Source organism: Silurus aristotelis, assembly GCF_946808225.1.
Source record: "Silurus aristotelis genome assembly, chromosome: 26".
In the NCBI taxonomy this organism is placed as follows: domain Eukaryota; kingdom Metazoa; phylum Chordata; class Actinopteri; order Siluriformes; family Siluridae; genus Silurus; species Silurus aristotelis.
The window spans coordinates 8383468-8405773 of NC_139599.1; the positions used below are offsets into that span (position 1 = coordinate 8383468).

General features: G+C 37.3%; 1 protein-coding gene across 2 annotated transcripts; it reads right to left on the reverse strand.

Annotated features, from left to right (window-relative positions):
- Positions 1-117: 117 nt before the first annotated feature.
- On the reverse strand, positions 118-19123 carry hmbsa (hydroxymethylbilane synthase a). Of its 2 annotated transcripts, none has more exons than XM_083531966.1 (14): positions 18900-19123; positions 11800-11853; positions 11155-11227; positions 10597-10646; positions 10447-10502; positions 8064-8141; positions 7893-7970; positions 7684-7759; positions 7410-7523; positions 5590-5628; positions 5096-5215; positions 3819-3872; positions 3528-3614; positions 118-1661 (listed from the first exon to the last, which is right to left on the reverse strand). In XM_083531966.1, exons 1-14 carry the CDS (start codon positions 18924-18926, stop codon positions 1491-1493), a joined length of 1077 nt encoding a protein of 358 aa, XP_083388092.1. In that variant the 5' UTR covers positions 18927-19123; the 3' UTR covers positions 118-1490. The 2 variants fall into 2 exon arrangements, with proteins under 2 accessions (XP_083388092.1, XP_083388093.1); XM_083531967.1 differs by lacking the exon at positions 18900-19123 and adding an exon at positions 11926-12144.
- Positions 19124-22306: the final 3183 nt, after the last annotated feature.

The following is a 22306-nucleotide window of genomic DNA, read 5'->3' on the forward strand; positions in this document are numbered from 1 at the left end:
TGCACAGAATAAATATCAACACTTGTAGTGGGACTCATTCATTCCGAGCTAGCATCTAAACATGCTTAGTATCATGTCAGATTTTAGCAGGAAAATAAATAATTGAGGGGAAACATCTCGAATTTCAGTCGTTTTATTCATTTTTTCATTAGATTTAAGGCACATATCTGGTCATAGGTGTGTGTGTGTATAAAACCTTTTTTACTGGCCTCAGACCCAACCCATGAGTGATTCAGTATTGAATAGCGAGTCTTTACCTTTTCTACTGAGAGCAATCCAGCCATGTTTACTTTACTTCCTGAACACACATCACAGCTCTGGATTGAAGCATTTCTGCATTGGTTTTAATAACCAAGACACATTTAATGTCTAAAAATGTTTTGTCTAAAGTTTCTTTATATTAGCAGTGCATGTTGATATCATTTCCATGCTGAAATGAACACAACCACGTGGTGGGGGTGGGGGTTGAGTCTGCAACAACACAGGCTGAGCTGATGTTGAGAGTAGAGCAGCTTTGCTGAGGTAAACATGGAAAAAATACTAATGCCACAGGTGACTTTTAATAAAATAACAAGGCAAAGATAAAAATCTCAAATATGGATTGATTTCATTTAGTGAAATTTATCAGCATGGCCTGTGCTTTGAAGTGGGTAAATTCGATCAATATATTTTTCTTATTAAATGAACTCAAACACAACCAACCTTCTGTGACATGCTGTAATAGATTAATATATAATGCACAGCTGTACCTTTATAACCTATAACTGGCAGCAATCTTAAACCTCAGTATACATTTTAAAATACAGCTCCATTGTTCTGTATCTGTATGTATACATGGTACAAATGCTGTGCTATGGTGTGACCAAAAAAAAAAAAAACTGAACACGAGGTTTTGGCTGGCATAGAAAAAATGTGTTCACGGTTAAAGGATTGTTCCTTCAAGCCTATTGATGTCTACTGGACCCACCTATAATCTGTGACAGGTCTCTTAAGGGGCAGCAAGGATTACTAAAAGGCCTAAGTGTGCTAAATATAAATGGCACCGAGTATTTCTGCAACGAGGACGTAAGGTAGTCAGGCAAAAGAATGGAAGCACATAAGAGAACAAACATGGCAAATCTGATTAATAATAAAATAAAATATTCAATTGAACTAAACCTGATTTCTTTATTAAAGAGAACTTAGAGCTTTGAGCACCAGCTATACTCCAGATAAAAAGATTAGGTGTAAAAACCCTGTAGAACCTTTTTTCCCTGAGCCCGAGTTATTTACTTTGTCATAATAATGAAGAATTCAGCATGTAACATGGTTTTGATCTAAAATATATATATCTAAACATCAATGTATTTAGAATTGAGGCATACAATCATTTAAAGAGCACTGTTTACACCTATGACCTTTAGTTTGAATATGTGTGTGCGCATTTTTTTTGTTGGCAGTGTTAACTGTGTCCCGTAGATCAGGATTGGCTGGCGGCCCGAGAGAAGCCGTTATCGGACATCGTTGAGCTGTCTGGCCGTAGTAAGGATGTCCTTGGCTCCTTTACTGAGCAGGAGGTTGGCAAGATCAACACCCAGGTTCTCGGCAGCGTCCAGAGCAGTCAGCGAAATGCTGTTGGCCGTGACTCCGACATGAGCGTGCTCTTCTGCGCTGTCGTGCACCTGAAAACAAACAAGCAAACAAAAATGATACGGCTTCAAAAATATGTAAAGCTTTAACCTGTTTGCAGAACAAGATAAAAAAAAAACTTTAAAATGTAGTTTCCATGAACAAATTGTTCAATCATCCAGCTAATTAATCATCCATCAGTGCATCAAGGTCTTTATTCCACCCCATGGACACTGAACATAAGGCATAGAACCACCCTGAATGTCAACTCAATCCATCTCAAAGCACCATACACACATACACTATATAGACAAAAGTATTGGGACACCTGACTTTTCACCTACATGTGGTGCTTCCACAAACTGCTACCACAAACCTGGAGACACACAATTGTATAGGATGTCTTTGGATGCAGTAGCATACAATTTTCCCTTCACTTGAACCCAAATGTCATTTTCCAGCATGACAAGGGCACCATGCAGATATGGGTTACATGGGTTGGAGTGGAACATCTTGGGAAGTGGTAGCTCAGTGGTTAAGGCGCTCGGTTACTGATAGGAAGGTCGGGGATTCAAGCCCCATGCAGATATGGGTTACACAGGGATCGCTAAGCTGCCACTCTTGGGCCCCTGAGCAAGGCCCTTAACCCTCTGTGCTCCAGGGGTGCCGTATCATGACCGACCCTGCGCTCTGACACCAGCTTCTGAGCAAGCTGGGATATGCGAAGAACGAATTTCACTGTGCTGTAATGTATATGTGACAAATAAAGGCTATTCTATTCTTAGGGGCCAGCTATAGACCCCTGACCTCAACCATAATGAACACATCTGGAATGAATTGGAAGAGGCCTCCTACATCAGTACCTGTATCACTAACTCCATTACGGCTGAATGAGAGCAAATCTCCACAAGCAACCTCCAAAATCTAGTTAAACATCTTACCAAAAGAGTTGAGGTTATCATAACAGCAAATGGGAACTAAATATGAAATGGGATGTTCAAAAAGCACATACAAATCTTATGGTCAAGTGTCCAAAAACCTTTGTCCATATAGATTAAGTTCACACACACTGCTTCATACCTAGGGGCAATTTATCACAGCCAATCCATCTGGAGTTAATTTAGTGGTTGGATATAAACCAATACACCTGGAAGAAACCACTGCATCCATGGGGAGAACAATCTTCTAGATGTATTTTTTTTTTATTTATTTATAAACACTTCTTACATCATTTGTTTAGCATTAATACATTTATATAAAGATGAACTGAAAAGAAATTGTTGGCCTAGTATCATTTTACTCATTTTTTTATCATTTAGATTCCGGGAGAGTGTATTATAAGTTTTGTTATTTTGACATTGTAAAAAATATGGCTATGGAAGACTTTAACTCGATTAATATGTAAAGTATTTACTTAATCTTTTAAACAACTTTGACCATTTCAGTTAAATACTGTACATAAAAAAAATATGACCTTGTCAAAAAATACAATTATGTTTTTCCCCATTAGTACAAACTGCCAACCATAAAATATCCTGATCCATCCAATTAAAAATAAAAACATTTTTTAATTGTAGTCATATAGATTTTTGTAAACCTATTTTTGGACTTCACATCAGTAGGACATTAATCCAAAACAACAAAATCACTCCACTGTACTATTATTCAACCACACATCTTTTGATGCATATAAATCTGCCCACCTCTCGGTTTTCTAGTAACTTCACATTTGTTATATAATATAAGTTTCTATGCAGATTGAGTGTCTCTGTATTGAATAATCCTTTTGATTGTTCAGCTATATATATTTTTAAGTGTTTATATTATTAATGCATCAATTTATATTAAGTGCTTTGTATTTATTATTTTGTTGCTGTTGACAAAGAAAACCGAATGTGCTTGAGTGCATGTGCACTTACCGTGTTATCGTGTTCAATGATGGTTTGCATGGTGTCCTTCAAGCAGTCAGCACCATCCAGACTGTAAACTGCACCTGTCAAATAGAGCTACAAAGAGAAAACATGTCGCTTTACCCCAAGCGTGTGCACATGCACGAGCTGAAAAACACAACGAGGTCAACACACTGAAACACGACATGCTGTTTCTGTTATTGACTGGCACCAGAAAAGTTATTTAAGCTCCAACACCATCTCTGTCTGTTTGTCTTTATTATCAGTTTCTGTGTGTGTGTGTGTGTGTGTATTATTTACCACTGAGTTCTTTACTTCGGTGTATACAGCGACAGGTACACTGCAGCCTCCCTCCTAAATGCAGGGCAGAGTGATAGAGAGTCACAATCAAACCAAATGAAAAGGCAATTAAAGCTTTTAAGCTTTATTCCTACTACACGTAGGTAGCATATGGATGAGTACCACTGAAACACTCCTGTCCTGTGTACTGAGAAAAGAATGGAAAAATCCAAGCTCTCATATTGGAAGTCTAAGACCATTCATTTCCAATCAACAAACTTATAATACAATAAAATATAAACTACATGGACAGACATGAGGTTTGTGGACACATTAGCAAGATTTGTTTGGGCTTTTTGAATATTTCTTTTAACATTTAGTCCCCATTTGCTGTTATAATAACTTTCATATAATAACTGGGAAGATGTTCCACTAGATTTTGTGGTTGCTTGTGGAGATTTTGTGCTCATTCAGCTAAAAGAGTGTTAGTAAAGGCAGGTACTGATGTAGAGGGAGGAGGCCTGGGGTGCAGTCAGTGTTCTAACTCATCCCAAAGGTGTTCACTAAGGTTGAGGTCAGAACTCTATAGCAGGCCACTCAAGATCTTTCACTCCAACCCATGTAAACCAGATCTTTATAGAGCTGGCTTTGTGCACAGTGGCAGGAACAGGTTTGGGACTTGCTTTGCCCTTGTTGCTTATTTTGACCTTGCATGATAGTAGAAAGCTCCTGCAAGATTTTTTGTGTTTGTATATACAGTGGAAACTCGTACAGTTTGTACTAATAAATTACATGAAAATGTTTGAAAGACTATTTTATTATTATATTATTCATTTAAAGAAGTCAATAAAACATTTGACAAGTGTATTCACAATTTTTGTTGAGTTTACAATATCCCTTGAAAAAAGAATCATCAGAAGGAGAGTCAAAACCTTGCGATTTGTTGTTACTCGCGAGGGGTCATAGAACGTAACCCCCGCAAAAGTATCGAGGTTGCACTGTATTTAGAACACAATATCTGTTTCTTTTGTATAATGAACTCATACATAGCGACAAACAAATGGGCCCTTGTCTATGAATATTAGTATGAATATAGTATTTGGGTTCTCAGGATTTTTTCTTTTGCACAGGGACAACTTTCCACTCTTACAACAGGAGACACAGATCAGTTAAATAAAGATAAATTCCTTTAACCTGTATTAAATAGTCGCCTCTGTGTTCAATAGCACTGTATGTGTTTCCAATACATTACACCATATTTCACTTGTGCGTTGTACGTGCAAGTTAGAAAAACCAACCAGCTGCTTGAGGAACGCCCTCTCACAGATGCAGCGCAGAACAGTGTCAGGGTGGTGGAGGATGGACACCATCTTGAGGATGTCTTTGTCTCTTGCTCTCACTTCCACAGCCAACGCTCCCTAGAATCAGAATGTTTACAGGCCAAGCAAGCAAACTGAATTGACAGCTGAATATATGAAATGCCAATGGATTTTTGAATTTTCAAAAACTTTCCATTATCAGTGTATATTTTCTGCTTTTCAATCATTTGAACGCTCCAACTGACAAGCAGTAGTGTTTTAAACTCTTTCAGCGACCGTTGGTGAAGATGGTTACACAGGTGTTTCCTTGCGTAACAACGACTTTGCCTTACAAACCGTTTTTTTTTTTGTTTTTTTTTACAGAAACAATACTAACATAACCAGATCTTTAAATTACAAAAAATAAAAATAATAACCAATCTGATAATCTGAAAATGACACTTTTGCATGGACAGCCATGTTTGGTCACTCACCTGGCCTACAGCATACATGCAGTCTTCAGGACCCAGAACCTAAAAGAAACCAGGATTTTACTTTTCATAAATCTTTTCAAACAAACTATATTTTTTTTATATATAACAACATTGCAAAATAGTTCTTGGTTGAGTAAATAAGAAAAAACTGACAATGGGCCACTGAATTTTACACCTTAAGGTGTGAACCAAAGGTTCATCCCACAGTTTGGACATTGTTCAGATGTTTAATTTCAAGGCACCTGTCAGAATTTTGTCCTTTAAACAGAATCTTTTGTGCAAATTATTATTATTTTTTTACACATCCCATCTCAAGTCTCTAGTGCTAATTCTAAAACAGAATTTAAGAACTAGTAACAGGAGAGTGAGCCATTGATATGAGAGAGAGGGTGCAAAAGAGTATGTGAGGTCGCAGTAATGAGACAGAAAAGCCTATGAACATGAATCAATATTTCTTTATTCATTGTATTCTCTGAAATAATAACTCATTGGAAAAAATAGAATTTGTCTATTTGTGAGTAAGCAATCTTTCCTTTTTTTTTTTATCTTTTTGCTCTTTCAGTTAACATGGCAAAGGTTTTTGGAAATGTACTGCGAGTACTTACCTGCATGGGACTACTTGAGCTGTGCATAAATAGAAAAATAAATGCACACCTTAAAACCTTATAGCAGCAGCTTTGATAGTAGTGTTGGATTACTCTTCTAAAATGTTGCATTTAAAATGGTTATATGAAATGTGGTCACAGGAACTTGCACTGTGGACACTTCACAAAATTGAATTTTTAAAAAGATGCCGCTCTAAATGATTCAACCGTAATAGCTTGAAATTTACTATATGGCGAATTCAGCAGCAGGTTCATATTGACTCTAACGGCAACAAGGTATGAAATTCAATCAGTTAATCTTGGTTCAGTGATCCATATTGTGTTGATTCTCACCTCCTCCATAACAGCCTGGTTTCGCTCACTCACTATATGGCCTAAGGCCAGACTAAAGCACATCATCTAAACACATTTCCAGAACCTGTACATCTCCAGCATCAGGAAATGAACAAAACCGCTGCTGTCCCAATTCACCCAAGACATAACACATTTCAAAAGCCTCACTTCTTGGAAATTGTTTAATTTAATAAGAACCAATACCACGAGACCCAGGAATAGCTTCAATTTCAACAGGATCTCTCATCCATCCTGCTAAACTCTGGATTTTTCAGCATTCTTTTATTTAATTTGCATAAATGCACACAATGATGTCGAATGTGCACAAGAGCATATCAATACTCAATTATATATACACACAAGAGGAAACCCTGTAGTAGCAGATTTTGCCGCTAGGTAGTACGTTATTGTGGTCTGGTGAGTCAGACTCCCAGTGGCGTCATACCTTCCCATTGAAATGTGCAGCTATTTATGAGAAAGCATCAGAAAAAATACATACAGTAACCATGCACCTGCACAAACACAATGTGAATCATGTTTCCTTTCATATCATGTTTAGGGAACAAAAGAAAAAGTTGCAAAGTGCAAGATCTGGCAAGTGTATGTCAAGTGAAAAGGTGCTTTGCCATTGATCCAGGTTTGTGTATACTGCTATTCTAGATGTATTTACCTGATGCTTTTCCTTAGACATGATAATTATCATCTTGATGTGTGAATTGACCCTGCATGGTTTTTTTTTTTCTTGTTTTGGAGATGAGGACATGGTGGTCTTTAAATATATCATGCAAATATACTTTGTGTTTTTTTTGCATGGATTGTATGTATTGTGAATTATTATTTAGTGCTAACATTAGTAATGGTGATTTTTGGTATGTTATTTACCTGACTGATCCGGCTCTCCCAACCCATGCGCTTGAGACCAGCTGCAGCCAGAATAATAGCAGCATAGTCATCCTTCTCATCCAGCTTCTTCAGACGAGTGTTCAGATTGCCTCTCTAATTCAGCTGAGTAAAGGATCAATGTGGGAAATTTGTATGAACACATAATGCATTCTAATATACACAAAGTACTTAAACATACATACACACACACACACACACACACACACACACACACACACACACACACACACACACACAGGCAGGCAAAGGATACAATGTTTTCGAATTCCAACTGGGGGAACCTTTTCTTCAGCTGTGCAGCTCTGCGGAGTGAACTTGTGCCAATCACACTGAAAGAGGATACCAAGGTCAGACTGGGTAAGGGATTGATCTATCCACTGCAGCAGACTTGACATTAGCCTATGAGTATAATAAAAAATATTGGGGGCAGACTATGAGGAAATGATGAGTGGATGAAATTACCTGTTTTCTGGCAGAGCGTCCAGAGTGAGTCCAGCATTCTTTGGATGCAGCACTACAGCGTCGTGAGGATTTTCACGTCTAAACAACAAAGAATTTGTGAATGCAAACAAACAGAATGCGTTTAAAGAAAGATGGATTCATGTGTCGAGTGTGAAGGATTAGAAAACGCACTGGAGAACAGCGCCGATCGTGAAACCAGGAGGCAGTGAGGTAGGAAGGTCTTTTAGAGAGTGCACAACGAGGTCCACCCTGGTGTTGGAATTGGGGAAGAAAAAAAAAAAAACGTATAAAATTAAACATGAAGAGGTAGTGTACATTAAACCTTTTTTTTTCTTTCAGTAAAATCAATCCTGTGTGCACAATTAAACATTCCCTTTTGCTAAATTGCAAACTCAGTTTGTCTATGTAATACAGAAAAAACGGTGGGGAAAGTGATTAATATGACATGCTTTACCTTTTGGCTTTAGTGTTTCTGAAAACTCGACCAAAATCTTTTCATAAAAAAATTTCTTCTGAAGAATTTTGCAGATTACTGTATACTAGTCTACATTGAAACATGCCAATAACTTTACTACAAAATCACCGGGTGCATTCTGTTACTAGTTATCGTAATAGCACACTACTTCACTCTAGCTGGTTGTCACTGAACCAAGATGCTTCATATGTGCATTAAAATTAACTTTTCCCGACTTTTTTGCATCGATGGGCACACCCACATCTAAATATGTACAGTGACCGAGTGGCCTTAGAACCCGTCACTAAAATGATTTTCTCATTGCCCTCTTACAGTGTAATTCAGACACACCATTCAATTCCCATGTTATAGATGGTCGGCTTTCTATAATTAATTTATTTTCGAGGTATTCTTTCATAACAAATCTTTGCACATTTCTGTAAATCTTTTGCCCATTTTGTTTTTTGTCTTTGATGTAAATACTCACTATTCAGTTTGGTTAAACTGAAATGCAAGCCAAATTAATTTTTTTTTATATCCTTCAGAAATTTCAGCTCTTCAATAAAGGAAAGGTTATAGAATATTTCTTATTATGACAATTTTGCATAATAAACACCACTCAGCCTATTTCTACAAAAATGAATCTCCAATTCTTTCATTATAATTTCCTCATATATAAATGTCAAGCTGAAAACAGTCTTATGAGTTTACATCTTTCTATAATACATACATAAAATAAGGACAGTTATCTTTTTTTTGTTTCAAACCCATTTCAAGCTTGAAATGAATAAATCTATCTAGATAATAAGCTTATTTTTGTTTAAAAAGAAATGTTAGTTGGAGATGCCAATATCCTAGCTATTATAAGATTATTTAGAGTAAAGAAAATGTTTTTTATAACATTGTAAATCAATAATAGTATGTCATTTAGTATTTAAATAGAATATAAGCTACTTAAAAAATTGGCTCAGGTTGATCAGTGGCTTTTTAGTTGGGTTTTTTTTTTTGTTTTTTTTTTTTGTTGGTTTTTTTTTTTTTTTTGAGTCTCAACAAATACATGACAGCTGAGATACACTATATAGACAAAAGTTTGTGGACACATAACCATAAGATTCGTATGTGCTTTTTGGACATCCCATTTAACATTTTGTCCCTGTATCTATATGGAAATACTTCCACTCTTCTGGGAAGATGTTCCACTGGATTTTGGAGTGTGTTTGTAGAGATTTGTGCTCATTCAGCCACAAGGGTATTAGTAAAGTCAGGTTCTGATGTAGGGTGAGGAGGCCTGGGGTACAGTCAGTGTTCCAATTCATCCCAGAGGTGTTCATTATGGTTGACATCAGAGCTCTATAGCAGACCACTCAAGATCTTCTACTCCAATCCATGTCAACCATATCTTCATGGAGTTAGCTTTGTGCACAGGGACACTGTCATGTTGGAACAGGTTTGAATCTCCTAGTTAAGGTAAAGGGTAAATGAAATGCCAGCGCATCCGGAAGCATCCTATACAATTATGCACCTCCAAATTTGTGGTAAAAGTTTGGGGAAAAACACATGTGGTTGAAAAAGTCTGGTGTCCCAATACTTATGTCCATATAGTGCATTTCATACAACCATGTTTGTTCATACCAGAGAGTAATTAAAAACTCATCTTATGGTATTGCATTATTTTCTTAAAAGCTGAAGTGACTGAGGACATTCCTCACACTACACGGGACACTACACACATCACTGCAACGCCCCTGAAATAAAAAATATATATATACGATTTTCAAACGTTGTATCAATATATCACCTCTAATGCATTGTGGATCGCCAGCAGCAGCCATTTAAACAGCATGATTTGCTCTTAGTGGATTAGGAAATGCTCTTAGAATGAAAAAGTAGTCTTAAAAGTCGCCATATTTCACTCTGTAGTGCACTGAAGCCCTCTTAATCCATCTATCTTCTAAATGTTCTGCTTTACTGCTCTAAGCAGTGCGTCCACTAGGTCGCCATTAGATGGCGCTGCACACTTGAGGAGTATAGCCGAGCTGAACATTTTAAGCAGACAGTCGAATCATTTATAGCCAAATCAAACAACAGAACAGTGCTCACTCATTTCTCTCAAGAGCATTCTCCAGCTCTTTGGTGAACAGACTCTTCTCTCCAATCTGTAACAATAAGAATGGTATATTTTAAACACAAATAACATTAGAAGACATTCTGCTCAACATCACTCTTGTTAGAACGGCATGTTAACTTTACCTTTGATAAGGCAGTGTCAAGGATTTTGTCTCCGACTGTCGACATGGCAACTGTAAAACACAAAACACGCACAGGAAGAATAAAAAAAAAAAAAAAAAAAAAAAAAAAAACACTACTGTGGCACATTCTGACATCAGCACTGAACTCAAGTGTAACAGAAAAAAGGAAAGCAGTGGTGTGGATTACACAGTCTCACTACAACACAATCGCTCAACTGTGTGTAAAGCATTCTGGGAGGACAAGAGATGACAAAAGAGAAGAAAATGAGAAGACCCAGAAAGAGGCCAAAAGAAAAGAAGGGACAAGTGGGTCATGATATAATGAAACGGAATGATGTAATTCAAGGAACAGAAAGCAAGCAAACAAGAAAGAACGAATGCAAGAAAGAAACATTAAGGAAGACAAGAAACCAAGAAAAAATTGAGAAAAAAGATTGCCAAGAAAGCAAAAAAATAAAAATAAAAATAAATGAAAGAAAGAAAGCAACACATGTAGAAAACAAAAAAGATGGTTTATCCAAAAAATCAAGGAAGCCAGTGAAAAAAAAAAGCTCTATACCTATCTCTAGCTGCAAGCCTGGATAGAGCTGTTTCAGCATCTCAGCCACACTGTCTGTCTGGATCCGAGCCAGCTGAAAAAAAAACCCACACGAGTGACAGAGCGCATCACTCATACAATAAACATTAGCAAATCATGCATACAATAAACAGTAAGGCTAATCACAGACATTGCATTTTCATGATGAAGATTTTATTGATATTTAAACACTGAAATGAGATGCTGTTCAGGCTAAAGTGGATGGGGTCATTATCTGTAATCTTTCTGGAGACACATGGGGACTTGGACTTATCTGATCCCAGCACACTGGCATGTTTGACACACCCACTCTCACTCATCCGTCCAAAACGAACTCATTCACTACTCTTTAATGGCAAGTAAATTATTTAAGGCTGTGTGAAGCCCTGCAAGATCACAAATGAGCAGAAATCCCTAAATGTTTCTTTCCCATTTAATATGGATCCAACTCAAGCGTTTGAGAAGGACGCATGAAAATAGGGCACTGGGGTATTAACTCTGCAATTCCTCAAACAGATTACGCCTAGTTATCAGCATAGTTGAACTAGAATGAACTTAATAGTATTACAAAGAGGAGGTCATGAAGTCAAAAAATATAAAGCCCCAAGTAAGGCATCATGTTCTGACCTGGCTTTTCCTGGTTCCAATGCGAATAATCCGAGTGGTTTTTCCATTTTCTTCCTGAAAAACAGCAGTTAATATAAAAATCTCATACAGACACTAGAAAATGCAAAGTTTTCAGATTCAACTCACGCTTTTACACCTAAATGACTCATCCATCTTAATGTTTAAGTCTACAGATAGTCTACAGCTAGTTATTCAGACAATTCAAGATGACGTGCACTTGTCTCCAGATGCAGCTAATGAATGAACTCTGGGGTGGTGGTTTGGGAAGGAAAGCTGTCCCTTCCTATAAGGCCTTCATCTGCCCTCCCACTGCCCTACGTCTTCTGTGCAATGCTGATAAACTAACAACTAACTAACTCATTGTTAGCTGGTGTGTCAGTGTGTGTGGTGTCAGATATTCAAACACTTACACATATCTCCTTTTTCCACAACACTGCTTTTGTTCAATGCTCTTAAGTCATCTTAACTGACATCTTAGCAGATGGCTGAAAACCAAATTGTACTCTACCGCCTATACAAGTGGACAACAAAAGCAGAAAATAATGGCTCCTAAAGTATCGGTAATATGGTCATATTTGAAATCAATTACACTCAACGTCATAAAGTAATCTGGATAAATGATCTGTCTGAAAAGTGGATGTCACTCCTGGAAACTGACCTAAGCAAAAAACAAACAAAAACCCATTGGAACATTTATCAGTCTATATACTACAATATAGTAACAATACAATACTGTACGATATAGTAAATAGAATACATTTTTTACATCATAGACACACTGTCTGCACTAAAACACTACGTAAATTTGTTCACTAATTTAGATTTTTTATATTTGATATAAAAGATATAGAAGTAAAAAAAAAAAAAATTCACAGCATTTGGTAGCCTATGTACAAATAAACAGTTGAGGGGTAAGGGCCTTGCTCAAGGGCACTGCAGTGGAAGCTTAGTGGTGGTAGGATTTTTAACTCACACTGATCTGAACATGGAAAGTTTTTACCCTGATCATTTGCTGTCCAGTACGCTGCTCTTCTTACACTGAAAACTATCATACAGTGAGCATGGGGCAGTGTGATGTCTGTCCCAATTGTCATTTATTAAACGGCTGTTATAGCTCAGTTTAGGTGTTTTACAACCCCCACCACCCCACCCCCAAACACACACACACACACACACACACACACACACACACACACACACACACACACACACACACACACACACAGAGACAGAGTTCCCACTAAACCCCAGTTAGTAGGAACTGTGAATAATAACCTTATGAAGATTAAAACAGGTCTGACTGCCCCTATGGAGGAACCACCACTGGAGAATGGATCATTAACTTAATATTACGCCAGTGTCATGTCTCATATTTACTGTCTACAAAGGCTTGACATTTACAGATTAAACAATCGACTCTCAAATTTCAAAAAATTCAACCACATTAAGTTCTCCCTTCACCAGAGGTATCACAACTACTTTCTCATTTACTGAGGTCATTAGTCAGAGATACAGCAGCAAAGTTATATCGCTGTTATTACTTTTTCATAAAACATATCATCGTTCATTTGTAAGAAACATGGTCCAACAGATTTCTCGAGGCATCTAATTCCAATTCATACAGAAATAATGATATACAGCCATGTCCAAGAACCAGGGGCACCCAAAAATCTAACTAAATTGAAAGCTGTGGGCCGTAAATAAATGCTGCACTGCACCTAATAAAATTAAAAAGTTGCAATGGTTGATTGCTTTCATGAAATTTTAAAATAAAAGCATAAATAAAAAACATGACTCTAATCTCCTTAAGTAATGCAGTTTCATATTCAAAGTTATATTTCAGTGAAACTTATAGTACAATGAGAACCAGTTCAATTTGTTGTATAATAGAATTAAATGCCTAATGCAGCTATTCAGTGACCACTAACAGGAGACATGAAGCTGATTCTTATTTTTAAACACTTTTATATAAATGCCATGTTTCCCTTTTTCCCCCTTCTTCGCATTACATGGCACGATGAGCCAAATCAAAAGTCAGCACGGGCCAACTTTGGGCATCTCTGCTCTGAACCCTGGACTCCCAGTACAGTCCATTCATTCATTCAGTCCATCCACATGCCAGGGTTAAAATACAGCATGTCTAAGCAATCATATTGCATATATACAAATAAACAGTTAAGGGGTAAGGGCCTTGCTCAAGGGCACTGCAGTGGAAGCTTAGTGGTGGTATATTTTTAACTCACACTGATCTGAACATGGAAAGTTTTTACCCTGATCATTTGCTGTCCAGTACGCTGCTCTTCTTACACTGAAAACTATCATACAGTGAGCATGGGGCAGTGTGATGTCTGTCCCAATTGTCATTTATTAAACGGATGTTTTAGCTCAGTTTAGATGTTTTACAACCCCCCACCACCACACCCCCAAACACACACACACACACACACACACACACACACACACACAGACAGAGTTCCTACTAAACCCCAGTTAGTGGTAAGACATCATTAAATTTACGACTATAAGAACATTTATACAACAAACCAAATAGTTACAAGTGAGCACACAGCCCAGTTTATAGAAACCGTATCTATTCCTCGTGTAGTAAAACCAAGAATTAAATACACAAGATCCAGAAATAATCTTATTGCAGTTCAAACAGATAAGCAAACACAAAAAAGTTCTAAAGTTTGGTCTTTTAAACATTAGATCACTTGCACCCAAAGCACTGATTGTAAATGAGATGATCACAGAGAATAATCTCGATGCACTCTGTCTCACTGAAACCTGGATTAAACCAGATGATTATATGGGTCTAAACGAGTCGACACCGTCAGGATATGTTTATAAGCATGAGCCCCGTCAGACTGGTTGTGGGGGGGGTGTAGCAACCATTTATAGTGCCTCTCTTAATGTTAGTTAGAGATTAGGATTCATCTTTAAATCATTTGAAGTGCTCGTTCGTAAAGTTGTACTCTCAGACATGCATAGAAAACCCCTACTATCTCTCGCTCTGGTCACGTGTACAGACCCCCAGGGCCCTACACTGATTTTTTTCAAGAGTTTGCTTGTTTTCTTTCAGACCTCTTGATCAATTTTGATAAAGTGATGCTTGTAGGAGATTTTAATATTCATGTAGAAGATGTAAACAATGCTCTAGGATTATCATTTGTGGCCTTATTAAACTGTTTTGGGTTTAAACAAAACGTCACCGGACCAACTCATCGCTTTAACCACACATTAGACTTAATAATATCCCATGGAGCAGACGTCACTGATATAGATATTTTACCTAAGAGTGATTACATCACAGACCATTATCTCATATTGTACACACTACCGGTAGAGAATGTTTCACCACGGTATCGACTTGGTAGAACTATTGTTCCGACCACTCAATTTCTCACTAAACCCATAACTGCTAATGATCTTGATGAAATGTCTAACAACATAGACCTTATTCTCACTAGCACATTAGACACTGTTGCCCCCATCAGGTTAAAAATGTTTAGAGAACAAGCACCTGCACCTTGGTATAATAGTCATACGCATGCCCTCAAGAGAACAGCACGTAATCTGGGGAGAAAATTTAGGAAAACTAAATTGGAGGTATTTAGAATTGCGTATAAAGACAGTATGCTCAGCTACAGACAGGCGCTAAAAGCATCTACAGCTGAGCACCTGAGCAAACTCATAGAAAACAACAAAAACAATTCCAGGTTCCTTTTCAGTACAGTAGCTAAATTAACTACAAATCAGGTATCTAAAAAATGTGTTCCATCACAGTTTAGTAGTGAGGATTTTATGAATTTCTTCACTGAAACAATTTATAGCATTAGAAAAACAATTGTGGCGGTCCAACCTCTGACAGCATCTCCTGACACAATCTCACCTACAAGTCCACATCTACACTGTTTTACATGTATAGGACAGGAAGAGCTGTATAATGTTATTACCAAAGCTAAATCAACAACATGTCAGTTAGATCCCATTCCAACTAATCTATTGAAGGAAGTATTATATACAGCTGGTGAGCCTCTTCTGAATATTATTAACTCCTCACTATCTTTAGGTCACGTCCCTAAACCCCTCAAGTTAGCAGTTATTAAGCCCCTCATTAAGAAACCTAATCTGGATCCAAATACGCTATCGAATTACAGACCCATTTCAAATCTCCCATTTATGTCTCAGATTTTAGAAAAGATTGTCGCTGCCCAGTTATGTTCCCACTTGCAAGAGAACAATATCTTTGAAGAGTTTCAGTCAGGTTTTAGGCCCCATCATCGCACAGAAACTGCCCTAGTTAAAATCACTAATGACCTGGTTTTAGCTTCAGACCAAGACTTCAGCTTGCTGTTAGTTTTACTAGATCTTAGTGCTGCATTCGACACTATAGATCATGATCTCCTCCTAGATCGCTTACAAAATTATATTGGCATTCAGGGACAGGCATTAAGTTGGTCTAAATCCTAACTAACTGAGTGTGTTAAAGAAATAAGAGATTGGATGACCCATAACTTTCTACTATTAAATTCTGATAAGACGGAGATTTTGCTCATCGGCCCAAAAACCAGTATACAGAAGCTCCAGCATCTCAACCTGCATTTAGACGGATGTTCTGTTACTACTAGTTCAACGGTAAAAGACCTGGGAGTTATTTTAGACAGCAACTTGTCTTTTAAAAATCATATTAACCATATTACAAAAACAGCCTTCTTTCACCTTAGAAATATTTCTAAGCTAAGAAACATGTTATCTATATCCAATGTAGAGAAGCTCGTCCATGCGTTCATGACTTCCAGAATAGAGTACTGTAATGCATTACTAGGTGGATGTCCTGCATCATTAATAAACAAGCTTCAGTTAGTCCAGAATGCGGCAGCAAGAGTTCTTACTAGGTCAAGAAAATCTGATCATATAACCCCAATCTTATCGTCCCTACACTGGCTACCTGTCAAGTTTCGAATCCACTACAAACTACAGATTCTGACTTATAAATGGTTTGGCTCCCATGTATCTCTCCAGTCTTTTAACACGCTACCATCCGCCACGCTCCCTGAGATCTCAAAACTCTGGACTTCTAGTAGTTCCTAGAATAGCAAAGTCCACTAAAGGCGGTAGATCATTCTCACATTTAGCTCCTAAACTTTGGAATAGTCTTCCTGACAGTGTTCAGGGCTCAGACACACTCTCCAAGTTTAAGTGCAGATTAAAAACGTATCTTTTTAGCAAAGCCTACACATAACATACGTCTCACATCATAACCTTGTGCTTCAAAACATCTGATCACATGCACATTATCAACTTGTGCTGTTAATATCATGAATTCCTCTCCACTGCTTCTCTTTCTCTCCCCATCACAAAACACCCTGAGGTTTGGCCAGCTCCAGTCACGTCCCACCTCATGAAGATTACGGACCTTTGAAGAAGTAGATGCCGAACTTGCAAACATCCCAAACCATCTAGGGATGTACCAGTGCCATTTGGATCCCACTACATGTGTGGAGTTTTGACATTGGACCTCCTGGAGTGTTTAAAGGCTCTGGCATGGAGAAGCTGGTGCTGGATCTGTGATGATCACAAATGTTGAGCTATTTTATGAGTTGCTCAGTAGCTCCTAATTCTATAACCATAAAGACTGTATAAGACTGTAGAAAGAACATTAATTATAATCTTATACTCCAGTAATCATGTTAGTTCTCACTCTCCAGTGTTCTGTATTGTTGAAAGATTTATGATCAAACTCTTGATGTCCTCTCAAGGTTTCTTCCTATAACATCCAAGGGAGTTTTTCCTTGACACAGTCACCATGGCTGCTCATCAGGGATAAATGCACACCATTCACCTTGACTGTTGATTTCTGTAAAGCTGCTTTGAGACAATGTCTGTTATGAAAAGCACTATAGAAATAAACTTGACTTGACTTGACTGTGAATAATAACCTTATGAAGATTAAAACAGGTCTGACTGCCCCTATGGAGGAACCACCACTGGAGAATGGATCATTAATTTAATATTACGCCAGTGTCATGTCTCATATTTACTGTCTACAAAGGCTTGACATTTACAGATTAAACAATCGACTCTCAAATTTCAAAAAATTCAACCACATTAAGTTCTCCCTTCACCAGAGGTATAACAACTACTTTCTCATTTACTGAGGTCATTAGTCAGAGATACAGCAGCAAAGTTATATCACTGTTATTACTTTTTTTTATAAAACATATCATCGTTCATTTGTAAGAAACATGGTCCAACAGATTTCTCGAGGCATCTAATTCCAATTCATACAGAAATAATGATATACAGCCATGTCCAAGAACCAGGGGCACCCAAAAATCTAACTAAATTGAAAGCTGTGGGCCGTAAATAAATGCTGCACTGCACCTAATAAAATTAAAAAGTTGCAATGGTTGATTGCTTTCATGAAATTTTAAAAAAATGCATAAATAAAAAACATGACTCTAATCTCCTAAAGTAATGCAGTTTCATATTCAAAGTTATATTTCAGTGAAACTTATAGTACAATGAGAACCAGTTCAATTTGTTGTATAATAGAATTAAATGCCTAATGCAGCTATTCAGTGACCACTAACAGGAGACATGAAGCTGATTCTTATTTTTAAACACTTTTATATAAATGCCATGTTTCCCTTTTTCCCCCTTCTTCGCATTACATGGCACGATGAGCCAAATCAAAAGTCAGCACGGGCCAACTTTGGGCATCTCTGCTCTGAACCCTGGACTCCCAGTACAGTCCATTCATTCATTCAGTCCATCCACATGCCAGGGTTAAAAGACAGCATGTGTAAGCAATCAGGATTAAATTCACAGTTATACTGATCCGAACACATTATTATACACATTACATGTTCAGAAAATACAATAATTATTTAAATGTCTTATAATAATTACAAATAATTAAAGTTGCTGTACGTGACCGCATTTTAGATTCTTTAGTCCCGCCCTCACACTCTAAAACGGCCTCCTGCGAAAACTAACCAATAGCGCGCCACCCAAGTTCAGATCGACATTTGGAACAGCCAATGAAAACTGTCTGTAGTTACCTGGCGCTCAATGATACAAGCGACAAAACTTACTTCAGTAGCATTAACTTGTTGAGACATCTTCCTAGCCAAACAGAAAGTCCAAAGACAATAAAAGTTGCTTTTTCATGCAAAAATGTTCCAGTCATAAAAGTGAGAAAAGTGTCTTTTTCTGCATAGTCAGCGGACTTTTTTCACCAGCTACCGAGAGTATATCCTCGTGACCTCCCTGTAACTCACTTCCGACTCATTACGGTTTAGAGGTGGGGGCGTTCATGAGTGTCATGTCAGCGGTGCTTTGTCTGCGCAAGAGTCTGCGCATTTACTGGGTCATACTGTTAATTTCGATCATAAATAAAATGTTATAAATCACATTTAGGTTTTATATAACAAAAATATAATATTAAATGATTCATGTTATTTATGTAGTAGTATGCATGTATGTATGTATATCTATAGCTGAACAGCAAATATATACGAAATATTAAATAAGAACTTGGACAATAAGAAATTAAATAATTCATTTATTAGTCTGTAAAACAAAAAGCACATTTGTTGGTACTGTAGGTAGATTCCATGTGATTTATTATTTAATCTCAGTACCACCAGCATTGTGGTTGATCACACACCTCTCACCAGTGGCGGACAGTAAAGAAGTAAATGTAATTCGTTACTGTACTCAAGTACTGTATTGCCGTTTAGGGGGACTTTCACTTTACTACATTTCTAAGTCAAATATCTTAATTTTACCGAACTACATTTAACGAAATCAATCGTTTATTTTTATTTATTAGAGAATAAAAACTGAACTGGTCAAGCGAGCGACCAATCAGGGTAGAGCGCGCGCTCCGTTTAAAACTTGTTTTGATTGCCGCTTGGCGGTGGCGGATTTAGGCGACATGGGATTCTTGCTGGGGGGCGGCACGTAAATAAAATAAAATAAACAAATATTATTTTTACCGCTCATCTGCACGGTCAGTGAACCTGGTCGGGACTTGGAGAGTGCAAACACCGTCCGGAGAAAATCCCTCACTCATACACTCAGAAAAGGGGAGGCGGGGGATGGGTGACGTGGGAGAACTGATAAGACACGTCACGTCACGTCAGTAAGGAGAGCTGAATCCAAATTTAAATGATGGATGAGAAAAAAGGTCTAAACCCTCAGGAGCTCAATTCAGAAAAAAAATTAAAGAATTAGGACGGAAACGTGCAAAAGATAAAGGTGAGTATGCACCTCGTTAAGAAGACAGAATAAGTTAATGCATTTAATAAAAAGGGCTTCTTCTTCGTCTTCCTTTAGCTGCTCCCATTAGGGGTCGCCACAGTAGATCATCCCTCTCCATACTACCCTGTCCTCTACATCTGCCTCTTTCAAATCAACCACCTGCGTGACTTCCTTTACCACATCCATAAATCATTTAATGAAATAGGCTAATAACTATAAATAACATAGATTACGCTATGTTGCCTGCTAGGCTTGTACTTGCATTTCGTTGCTATGTACCTGTACTATGCAATGACAATAAAGTTCTATCTATCTATCTATCTATCTATCTATCTATCTATCTATCTATCTATCTATCTATCTATCTAGTTGGTATAACATTAATATGCTGCTATCGATTATTTTAGTAATCGAGTATTCTAACAATTATTTCATCGAGTAATCGGATAAGCACTTTTTCTTTATTAAAGAGCAAAACTAAATGAGAGAGAAAATAAGACAGGTCTCTTAAAACGAACAAGTTTTTGTGTTTTTCTTAAAAAAAAAATAAAAATAATAATTATTGCTGAAATTGCATACAAGAGTATCGGTGAAAACCAAAACCATTTGGTGGATTTAATAGCCATATTACACCAAAATACAAATAAAATGCGTTTAAAAAGTCTCTCCGCAGTGGCCGAATAGAGTAAAGAGGAAACCATTAGATTAATGAAACAATCATGTTCCTCGGCCACAGTGGTTTTCTTTCTGTTTTAGTTTGAAATGATCACAAACTTTGGCGTTTTCTTTCGCCTGAATCTTCGCCCCTCGCTGTTTTCTCTTCCTGCCTTCATTTTTTTTTTATTCTACGGCATCTTCTGTGTTACATGTCCAGAGTTTACTCTTCTTTTTCTTCTTCTTCTTCTTCTTCTTCTTTTTGTTTTGTAACGGCGACGGGCACTAGCTTAATGGGTGCATTACCGCCACCTTCTGCTCCGGCGGCGAGTTTTATATTCTGTTGATCAGACCTGACTCTTTAATAAAGTCTAAGAAGGCTTTACTATTTATTTCTTACTATCATACCATTTATTTCTTGCCCATTATATGAATTCCTTATTATTGACATTGGTTTATATTTTTTATTATTTCTTCAATAATTTTTCTTCCTTCTTGTTTCATCCTAACCACTAGACCACCAGGGACCCCTTGTTTGTACTTCCTACATTCAAGAAATACATACGGTATGGTTTCTTCAACCCGACACTGTTCACATAACACATTTGAGTGTTTCCTTATTATTTTAAGTGTGCTGTTTAAATATGGGTGCCCCAACATTATTCTGTTATAGAGAGTCTCTTTTTTTCTTGATTTACCTAAACACTTTATATTTTGAGTCCAGAGATTAGCGGGCGGTGTATCAGTAATAATGGTGCGTGGGAAACACAGTGCTCTGTGTTTAGTTAAATGGATTAAACAAAGCAAATTTATTTGGCTTGATGAATTTGTGTAATCTAATTACTCGAGGAAGTATGTAGTTTATCATAATGTGTGTAGCAACAAAACATTTACAACCTAATTAGTCTAGTTAGATTGTAGTTAAACAGCACTTAGTTAGTTGGGTACCTTTAATTCAGGTGCACTCATTTAGGTCTTGTGTGATTGTACTGAATTGGTTCTTCAGTGAGGGGAATCTCCAGCGCTAGCTTAAAAGGCTAATTTAAAAGACATATAAGTATATAGATCTTGCATGTATCTTATGACTAGAATTAACCAAAGAGTTTCTTTGTTCTTAGTTCTGGGATTTTAATAAATTGTGCATGTGCATATAATTGTGCAATAATTGAATTTAGGGTGATATTTATACATAAAAGGAAGCTCTCAGAAATGTAGCCAAATTTGTGGACTGCTCTGAGAATATATTTTTTCTCATGCAGTGATAGTAAATAAAGCAGAGAGGAGATTTGTGGTATCTGCTTATCAAGAACATACAGTTCAGTGTCAGTTCAACATCAAGTAAAACCATAAATGATGGAAGAAACTCCTGACTTGTAGCCATAATAAATCATAGTACTTGGATATTAAAGAATATTCAAAGGCAAATACTTTTGTATTAGTGTATCTCTACATTTACTCGAGTACATGCTTTGTGTACTTAGTCCACCTCTGCCTCTCACACACACTCTTCCATTCTTCACTCTTCTGCAGTCTGGGAAAAGGTAGCAAAGCATTTGGACCCTCACATCCAGACTGTAACAGT

What these genes read in the sequence shown, in the direction of transcription:
- hmbsa (XM_083531966.1), bottom strand. Translation starts at nt 18,926, where the DNA reads ATGTCTCAACAAGTTAATGCTACTGAA. An exon ending in AGTTGGAATTCGAAAACATT is followed by an intron (nt 7,524 to 7,683) that starts GTATCCTTTGCC and finishes CAGCTGAATTAG; the next exon opens with AGAGGCAATCTGAACACTCG. An exon ending in TCATTGAACACGATAACACG is followed by an intron (nt 1,662 to 3,527) that starts GTAAGTGCACAT and finishes GTTTGTTTTCAG; the next exon opens with GTGCACGACAGCGCAGAAGA.